The sequence below is a fragment of the Falco rusticolus genome, chromosome 19 (genome assembly GCF_015220075.1).
Source record: "Falco rusticolus isolate bFalRus1 chromosome 19, bFalRus1.pri, whole genome shotgun sequence".
Taxonomy (NCBI): Eukaryota; Metazoa; Chordata; class Aves; order Falconiformes; family Falconidae; genus Falco; species Falco rusticolus.
In genome coordinates, this window is record NC_051205.1 from 1,866,343 (window position 1) to 1,876,580 (window position 10,238).

Genomic DNA, 10,238 nt, shown 5'->3' on the forward strand with positions numbered 1-10,238 from the left:
ACAGTTTTAAATAAATATTGCTAGATTAATCCTCGTCTTTCTTTAATGAAGCTTTGAGGACTTCTAATGTTATCTAATCTTTGTTATTTCTGCGTATGAATTGCAATCACACGTTACACTTAGGTATGGAAGGGTAACTTTCTGGACGTTGTGTGGTGTGAATAAATGAGGGCTCCCTTTTGCTAACGCACCTGCACTGTCGCCCCTGACCCATGCTCTCCCCCCGTGTGTGTTCCAGGCTTGCTTCCAGCCAGAAGGATGTCTTCCTACAGGCAGGTCTGCAACTCCAGCAGCTACTCGCCCTGCGACGTGAGCTGCCCCGCGCCATATGCCAACGCCTGGAGCCAGCCCTGCGTCACCTCCTGTGGGGACTCCCGTGCCGTGGTCTACCCACCACCCGTGACCATCACCTTCCCAGGCCCCATCCTCAGCTCCTGCCCACAGGAGAGCTTCGTGGGCACCTCAGCCCCAGTGGAGCTGGGCAGCTCCTTTGGCTACGGGGGCTCCTGGGATGCCCAGAGCTCCTTTGGGTCGGGTGCCTCCCTGGGTGGCAGGTACTCCTACCCCTGCTATTCCCGCAGATACACGACTTACAGTCGTGGGAGCTGTGGGCCCTGCTAAGCCCCACAGCAGCCATCCCCAGCAGGGACCAGAGTAAAGTCCCAGTCCATGAGGGAGCAGAGGGACATGGCTTTCAGAGGGGCAGCACACGGGGATGCAGTGGGGGTCCTCAGGAGCTGGGCACGCTCAGCCACCCTAAGAAACAAGCCCAGACCCTGTCTTTCCCTTCCTGTTGGATTAGGTACCTGGAAACAAGATCCCAACTCTGTGGTTGAGGGGCTGTTTACTTGAGAAATATAGGAAAGACTTTAGTTTAAATTCAAGTGGTTTATTGAAGACTAAACATCACCGCAAATTAGATCCTGTATATTCTGGCCTCTCTCATGGACTGACGTTTCATGGCTTTTTGAGGTATAGTGGAAAATCTTCTCAAATTTCCAGTTTGGGAGCTACCCTGTTTCACATAGTCTGGGATTCAAAAAAAAAACAAAAAGTGAAAACCAAACTCTACTCTCAAATGCTGCAAATGCAACAAAGAAGATCCTCTTACAAACTGCAGCCCCAAAAGAAGACACATCCTTCCTCACCAAACCCTGCAAATATATTCTGTACTCTCCGGATTGCCATGTTCTGCTGTTATGAAGTCCTTGTCCCAATTCAATTAAAGTTTATATTGCATGACAGAATTTGCCTTCTGGTTTCCTTTTCTCCTCAGCTTAAAACTATTGGACAATGATGCTAAAATGATGCCTCATTTGAGGCCCAGGCTCCTCTGGGTGTTCACCAACAGAAAGGACAAGGTCTTGGCTGTTGCTTGTATATTGTCCACTCATCCATAAGACATGGCCATCCCCAAAATCTTTTGTAAGGATTTGTGGTCAAAGGCGTGTGATTAAACAATTGCACCAGCCTGTTTGGTCAGAGGATATCTTCATCCTCCCACCAGCTCACAGAGAGAGAGAGAGAGGAGTTGCCCTCAGTATCTCCACTAAATTTAAAAATGTATTTGCTGGTTAAAGTCTTCTGCTAATTGCAAATGCCATGCAAGGAACAGATTTCCATTTTTATCCTGGGGAAGCCCTGGCTACATCTGGACCCAAACAGCACAGAAGCAGCGGGGACACATGCAGCCTGATTTTCTCTGGCTACTAAGAGCATCTCTTTCTGCTAAAACTGAAGGGCCAAAGCCCTTGTTTCCAAAGTCACCACGTACTTGTGACAGGAAGAAAACTGCCTTTTGGCGACTACTGGAAACAAAAAGAAGGACAAAAAGTCTTTTCATTGACGCAGAGGTAAGTGGAAAACTGAAGTGGAATGAACACCAGGTCAGTGCTATGTAATATGGCTTTTAATAGGCGTGAGAAGCAGGGCTAACAGTTGCAATGACACAGGGAATAAAGAGAAACACTTCAGGACTCTTTCTACCACAAACTTTGTGATATCAAGTCAAGCATTTGGTAAGAGAATTGCTGCTTTCCTCATTACAGCTGTAAAACTTGAGTTGTGTCTCCTATTTTACCCCTTCGCAATATATTCATTTTAAAGCAGACATACCAAGAAATAAGTTTCCCAGTGCTCTTGTACCTGTGGAAAGCCACAAAACAATGTACAAACTCTTACAACACATTATACTGATCATTGTTTAACCTCAGGAGTATGGAGGATCCCTCAATATTTGCAGTGCAGATATTTTTTTGTTTTGTAACTGAGCACCAAACCTCTCCCCCAGAAACAGTGCAATAAATGCAGAGGCAGGAATGTATAAACAGAAGATGCCAAAAGCCTAAAGTGTAAAATATGCTTATAGGTTGAGCTCCTTATATTTTTCAAATAAATAACAAGTTTTCTCCAAGATGGAGCTTTAGGGCAATGAAAATCTTCAACCTAAATGGGTAGAAAATAAGACTTTTGAAAAGTGGTTAAAAACATTCTGAACTAATTTGGACAAACACCTTCTGCTTTTAATTTTAAAAGTTAAAGTTTCTTTCAAAAACTGTTTTCTAATGTGGATTTTTTTTTTTCTTCTTCCTTGAAAGATTTTCTTTAATGGACCTTGACTAGATTTTTTCAACCCCCATCTGTGTGTGTATTTACACAGTTTGCCCAGCTCTACCTATGTACCTGTTTTTCTGGGCACTGCTGAGAGCTCCCAGCTCCTGCAGGTTTCAGCCAGAGCTGTGAGCTCCCAGCTCCGCTCATGTTCAGACTCAGTTTCCCATCCATTATTTGCTGCCACGTTTTTCACACCCTGATTGCTCCGTGCAATGAGGTCTCAGGAATATTTAGCATGGCCCACAGCTTCCTTGGCTGTAGGTGCTGTCCTGGTGTTAGGAGTATGGGCTACAATTTCCCCTTCCCTATGATGAGCATCCAGAATTGTAAGACCCGCTGTCATTGCATACACCCCCATAACCACTGGAGCCCCCAAGAAGGGTGAAGCCCCTTAAGCCAACAACATCTCCAAAGCCCCTTTAGCCATGACAGCACCCAGCACCAAATGGGTGGTCAAAGCCAAGTGGTCCAGAGCTGCCCACAGGAAAGCGTTGTGGGCAAGAGCTGAGAACCAGTCCTGGAAAAGTCAGGACAATGGGTGGTGGGTGAACGACAGCTCTGGAGCCATCACAGGATGTCGTGCACAGCTTGTTGCAGGTGTTGGCCTAGGGCTGAGGGCAGGGCACCCCACATGGGCTGCTGTAGGGGATGCACAGGTCTCTGCAGAAAGGCATCATGCAGGGAAGCCAGTGAACCTGAAACACAGAGAGAGCAGAATAATGCTTTGATCCCTTGCAACTGGTGCGCAGCTCCTTGCAGTGAAGTCGCCCACCAGTCCCCTTCTACACCTGGGATGAACATGACATGAGTGACAGAGAAGCTTGGAGGGCAGCCGGGTGCTCCAAGGCTTGTGCCTAGATTGCTTTCAGTAAGTAGCCAGCTCCCCTCCAAAAAAAAACCCGAACACAAAACGGCAAGTTGCATCCCAATTCCAAGCTAGACCTGATTCTTTTCATTTTAAAGCATTGTTAGAAACCCTGGTTACTTCAGAGTTGGGCAGAAGCATTAACTGAGCACAACTGTATGACATTCCCGTGGTGACGCCTGGAGCCAGCGCCAAAGCAGCAGCTCTCTAATGGGATGCCCTGTAGGCATTAGACGAGTTCCTGTATCCCTTAGGGCACTGACTGCAGCATCCTCTTGCCTCCAGGCATAGACAAAATTAAGAATAAGAAGCTCCTTTCACAGAAATATTTACAGTCAAGGAGCCTACTACAGCAAAACTTAGCACAAACATGATGGTAAATGGCATCAGACAGGGTCTGGAGCTAAAAAGGCTTGTTCTGGAAAGGAGAGAGCTACTGTTTGAGGTTAGACCTGGGCTCAGCCTAGCCTACTGTTTCTCACAGATATTCTAGTTTCTTTTAGTTTTCTGTAAGAAATATTTAGTATTTGATTATGGAGTTATTTCTGTAGGAGAAAGTTGCGCCCTACCCCGAAACCTGAGTCTTTCTATATGTTTCCACGTGGCCAGGAGATGTGAATTTGTGTATGCATGAAAAAAAGAAAAAAAAAAAAAAGAAAAAAAGAAAGGTTAAAATTTTAAGTTTCCACAGTTGCGTATGAAAGCACAAACATTTGATTAAATGAGAGCCTGGCTAAATAACTATCCTAAAAAATAATCTCCCATATCAGAGTATTTCTATAGTGAAATTGTATAAAGCAAAAGGGAGAATTTAGACCCCTACATACTTAGTGGAAAGTATCTAAAGCTCACGTTGGTCTCTAAGTCCCACATTAGCTCCCCAAACCTGTGTCATCAAAGCCACCACAGATGACTTGCAGTAGGAGACTTGTTTCTAGCAGACAGCTATAACCATTCTGAGAGTAACAAAGCTTAACACTAAAATTAAAGATGTAACAGTCAAAAGAATAAGCCAGATCAGACTTACTTGATCACTAAAGAAAGAGTAGCAGGTAAACAGCCTTGAGCTGCAAGTGCTTTTATACAATTTCTCCAACTGCCTGGAGGCTAGAAGACCTGTTTGTTGGTGATTATCTCATTTACTTGCAAATCAGATGTTGTTGCTCAGATCATTGCTTCAGCTGCTGTAATTATCTTTCTTAGGGCTAGCTGTTCCTTCTGAGCCCCATGCTGTGTGATGCCCATCTGACAACGGGGGGGGGGGGGGGGGGGGGGGGGGGGCGGGGCGCGGGGAAGAGGCGGGAGGCTTCTGTTCTGTCACCATCACCAGTAGTAGCTGAGAACACAGAACCTTTATTTGCAAAGAAAGCCTGTGAAATTCCTCATTAGATTTTGAAAAAATTGGCTTCAATTCCCTGGTCAATGTGCTGAAGAAATCCAAATCTTCCAGTTGGAAGCAGAGCTGGAAACTAAATAAACCTGTGGACTCTCCATTTCCATGGAGAATTATAATTTCTTTACACAATGAAATAGCAAGCAAAGTCATCACTGGAGAAGGAGGGCTTCTGTCGTTTGTGCTGCATATGCTTAATCAGGAGAGTTTAATTTAGCACACGGTAAAGGCCAGTTTTCAAACGTTTTTTAAACAGCATAAGCCCAGATTTTATGTAGAGTAATCCTTTTAGGTATCTTTGCAATTGATAGGGCAAATTTATACCATACAAAGACCAGAAGGTTCCTAAATTTAAAGCTGAGGTTTTAGTACAGCAGAGGAAAAATTGTCTTCTGTGGCAAAGAAAATAACCTTGACCTGCAGAGCTATGAAGGGTCTCCTTAGGAGAAGGATGAGGTCATGTTCTAAAGTGAAACTATTACTCATTATCAAGACCTAAAACTGCAACAACATGTCATTAATTTTATTACAGTAGAACTCCATATCTACAATGTGTTAATCACACAGAGGTGCTTTGAAGTCCTTTATTCCGTAGAAAAACATTAGAACAACCCAGATAAGTGCTGCCTAGAGCTTCCTCATAACGATCCCACATAACCTAAGTATAATCTATACCGTAAAGGACAGGGCTTGAATTTTGAAGGATGTAAACAAGCACGAGAGAGGAATGAAATGCAGCAAGGCATGCTTCTGCTGCCCAGCCTACACAAGCGGCACTCCGTTTCATCCTGCCAAGCCAAACAGCAAAATGCCAACGCAGAAAGCTGCATTATCCCACCCATCGGGGTCAGCAGTGCAGCTCGCAGCCACCACAGCAATGGACCTTATCCAAAGGCTGGGAGAAACAGACAGGAGAGTTTGTGCCTGGAGAATGGAAAGTCTCTGCCCAGACCTTCATAACCACGGTTAGCACAACCAAAGCCTCTGTAAGCACCATTTTTGCAAACCAAGACAACTGTGTGTTTGTTGTCACTCTTTATCCTTACCTCATGGGGATGTTGCCTTCAGCCAGCCCCACAGCAGAGGAGGATGGTGAGGTACCATGTGCCGCACCAGGAGTGTAACATCATCAATTACATTCCCAATTACAAGCACCTGAGCTGCTGCCCTGGGCTCATTCCTATGGTGATCACCTGAGAAATTAAAAGAAAAGTAAACAAATCATCTACCACAGCAGGCAGAGATCTTCCCAAGGGCAGAAGCTTTGAGGGTCCTGTGACATGTTGACCTAAAACCTGCAAAGCTGGTTAAAAACTGGGCATTGTAGTCAGTGGGGAGAGTGGGACATTCCTCCAAAAATGCAGAAGAGGAGCCAGAGACTGGAGGTTTCAAAATCTCCTTTTCTATGGACAACAGAGGGAATCTAGCTGGTTGGCTTATCCCCAGGGTGGGTACCTAAAGCAAATCCCTCCTACATTTTGTCTCATTTTGCACAGAAAGGCTTCTCTGGGGGAGGGTGAGTTGAGTCGCTGCAAGCCTGAAACATGCAGCAAGGAGCTGTAACGATAAATCAGTAAAAGCAATGGACAGGAGAGAGTGAATCCCTGGCCGCTCTTCAACGTGGCTGATATCCTTCTGGGGAATCAGCAGAAAATTCCAGATTAGTGCTTATGGGCTCATTATCTTGTTACGTAGCCTGTAAATTCCAGTAATTGTTAGATGCTCCAGTTATATTGGACACCCTAAAGGGACAGATACTGCACAAGCGCAGGCCATGAGACGTTGCCTCCCCTGAGGGTCTTACCATATAAGCAGAAAATAATAGCGTGCAAAATTGCAGGAGATGGATTTATAGAACTAGTAGTGGTAGTTATATTTAACAATCAATGAGTGCAAGAACAGCAGTGGCTGCTAAGAAACGATGCCCAGACTAATCCTTTTAAAGCTGACTTTAGCATTAGCAGTGCCTTTACTAACATTTACCTTCAACAGTCCTGCTTCCTCTGGTCAGTTTTTTGGTCTCAAGAACTTGTGAGTCAGCAGCAATAACAAATGAACGATTTATAGCATGAAAATACAACTTTAGGGATGAGCTTCCAGTAGCTTTGATGACAGTTTGCTGGCTGCTGCCAGGGGAAACATGTTGGTTTTATAATGGGGAACATGTGCATTGTCCTGCCAGTCAGACCAAGCCAGCTGCCCCTCCTTGACTCCCTGCGTGCCTTTGGAAAGGACAGGATGGGCACACTGGTGCTCAGGCCCTAGCTCAGGACCTCAGGAGTGTCCTGGCACATGCTCATAGCTCAAGTTAGACATTGCAATTGCGTGTGGAATCAAAAGTTTCTAAAGAAAGCCAGAGCCAGAACCGATGAACTGTGTAATAAGATATTTTTTGGCCTCCAAACACCCATCAATTAGAATCGAATCGAGTCACCCAAGCTGTCGTTATGGGGAGCCTTCAGCCTCTGACTGTCTCTCAGCCTCTTTCCCATTCCTCATTCCATTCCTGGGAAGCCAAATGGGTTTCCCAGCCCACCTTTAGGAACACCACGGCATCAGAGAAGCAAACACCCTGGCACAACCCTCCCACACGTGCCAGACCAAAACCAAGTATGATATTGGAGCATCTCACAGGCAGCAGCTATCCACAGGGCAGCTTCTTTCACACCAGCACTAGCTGGTGCCACACGCTCAGCTGCATCCCCAGGTGAGGGCTTGGCCCATGGTGATGAAAAAAAGCCCTCAAAAAAAACCAAAAGTAAAAACATTTTGGTTTAATTAACAACGTGACCATCAATTCTAAGGCTTTCAGTCATGACCTCCTTGGGGAAACATCACCAGAGTTATGTTTTAGAGAGGAACGATTAGTCAACACTGGGGCGTCTCACTCCAACAATTACTAGGATGGTAATAACCCCGCACACCACTGCAGTCAGAGAACCATCGCTGTTAACATCTCCCAAAATGCCTGTTCTGAGCAAGCAAGACTTTCCCAGGCTGTTGCTCCAGGGATTTCCATAGTGACTCACCATAATCCACCAATCATTTTGACACACTGGCATCAAGCTGGTCAACAAAGAGAAAAACATGAGCAGATTAAGGGCAGAAACACAAATATTTTTTACGGTGAGGAGTGATGAGTAATTCCAGGGCACAGAACTCCATTCTAACCTTTTCTGATGAAGCGCAGCCACCATCACCACAAGCTTTGTCACCATCCTGGCTTCTCCATATAAAGGACACCATGCCTTTTTCTCTGTCCATATGATCTGCATGTATGGGATGTGTTGTGGTTATCTATGCTTTTGGACGGTGTTGAGCTCCAGATCTGTATGTTCAAAAGAGTATTTTCAAGTTAGGTCTGTCTGGCTTGCTTATTCGGCATCTATTGCTTATGCCGCTTCGGCGCCTGCCGATTGTTGTAGTCTGGCACAGAATTGTTACAGGGAGGGAATGGTGACTTGCACCATGGGAGGATCTACCTCTTCTGCATTACCTTTGCAAAATAATATCTTGTGGTATATTAGCATGTCTTACTGACTCAAGTTTTGGAAACTGAAGTGTATTGCCTGGAAGATTTGCAGGGCTGATTCATGGGCAAAGATTAAATCTTGATGAGGGTTACAGCACTGTGAGCACTATGCTTGCCCAAATGTGTGGTGAAACATTCCTAACTGCTTTGAAAATGTTGCTTGCTCAGAATGGAATAATTGTTGATACTTGTCAGTTTTTTTAATACCTTCAGAGTATTTGCCTTTGTATTGCATTTTATTACAGTTGTTCTAAAGAATAACCATAGGCATGGGTGACCAGATGCATTGCTCAGAGCAAGGTAACCCTGAAGAGGAGTGACAGGAAGATGAAGACTTCTGCCCTCACCCCATGGGGTTTTTGTGGGGCCCCACACAGATCCACGGGGCCCAGACTTTCCAAAGATTTCATACTGAATAAGCTGGTTTGAAAGTTTGCTCCTTACTGAGTGTCCCTCAACTGTAAATACAAATCAATTCTCCTCCCAATGATATTTTTTTATTTCCTTCTCTATTTTTTTCTAGCTACCAGGCCAAAACTGTCTGGTATTTCATTTATATCAGGGTTGCCAAAAATTAAAACTTAGCTGTAGTGTTTAGGAAATACTATAATTCATGTTAGATCTTTCAAAAGATAGCAATAGCTGAGCCTAATCCAAGCTTCTCTGTGGAAGCAAGTCATTTAGCTTTAGGGCAGTGATTATCTTTTTTATAAAAAGTGACATCATAACTACCTACATCCTATAAAAAATTAGCGATGGCAAAAAGTGATGAAAAGCAGAGCAGCTGGGAAAGTGACAGGCAGCAGACTCGGAGCTGTCTCACAGTGTAAACAGAAAAAGAGATTAAGGGAATGGACTGGGGCAGGCTTATCACTGGGCTGATCTTCATTGACAGGCATTGATGAAGACTTTGCAGAGGCCGTGGCATAACAGCAGCTCTCCTGGGCATGTGATCAGCAGCAAGGGCTCTGGAGACCAACCCAGGTCACTTGCATGGCTGGTTCATGATAACCCTGTCTGGGCCCATGCACTTAGCCCTGCCTGGAGCACCCACCTAGACCTGCCTGGAGCACCCACCTAGACTTGCCTGGAGCACCCACCTAGACCTGCCTGGAGCACCCACCTAGACTTGCCTGGAGCACCCACCTAGACCTGCCTGGAGCACCCACCTAGACCTGCCTGGAGCACCCACCTAGACCTGCCTGGAGCACCCACCTAGACTTGCCTGGAGCACCCACCTAGACCTGCCTGGAGCACCCACCTAGACTTGCCTGGAGCACCCACCTAGACCTGCCTGGAGCACCCACCTAGACTTGCCTGGAGCACCCACCTAGACCTGCCTGGAGCACCCACCTAGACCCGTCCATAGGTTTTGCGGTCCCTGCTGAGCTGCCTTCCCATCACGGTCTGAGTCAGCCCAAGCTGGTTCCACAGGAGGGCAGCAGCATGGAGCTGGGCAACAGCACCTGCATCCCTGCTGCACCCTGCAGCCCCATCAACCTCACCTTGTCCCCTCAGGAGGGACCAGCCTCCCCCAGAGCACATTTCCCCGGCTGGGAAGGGAACTGGGAATAAAGAGAATCTTCAGATCCTGTGATGGTGACATGCATTAATTGCCCCATCAGACCTTGCCAGCCTTGGGAAGACAGATTCCTGGCTGTTGCCCAGCATCTTTGCAATGGTAGCTTGGGTGGTTTATCTGGAGCTGCTTTATTGCTCAGGTTTCCCTGTTTTCCTGTGTTTCCATCTCTTCTCATACATCTGATTTGTTTAACCTCTAGGATTAGTTGGGATTGTGTTGGGGAGCTGGGGGGACAATGTTGCTAGCTGTGAAT

General features: G+C 45.9%; 1 protein-coding gene across 1 annotated transcript; it reads left to right on the forward strand.

Moving 5' to 3' along the window:
• Positions 1 to 258: 258 nt before the first annotated feature.
• LOC119140166 (scale keratin-like) lies at positions 259 to 621 on the forward strand. The gene has a single exon (XM_037371252.1). It carries the CDS (start codon positions 259 to 261, stop codon positions 619 to 621), a length of 363 nt encoding a protein of 120 aa, XP_037227149.1.
• Positions 622 to 10,238: the final 9,617 nt, after the last annotated feature.

Excerpts from the sequence above, each read along its gene's own strand:
- LOC119140166 (XM_037371252.1), top strand. The coding sequence starts at position 259 with ATGTCTTCCTACAGGCAGGTCTGCAACTCCAGCAGCTACTCGCCCTGC.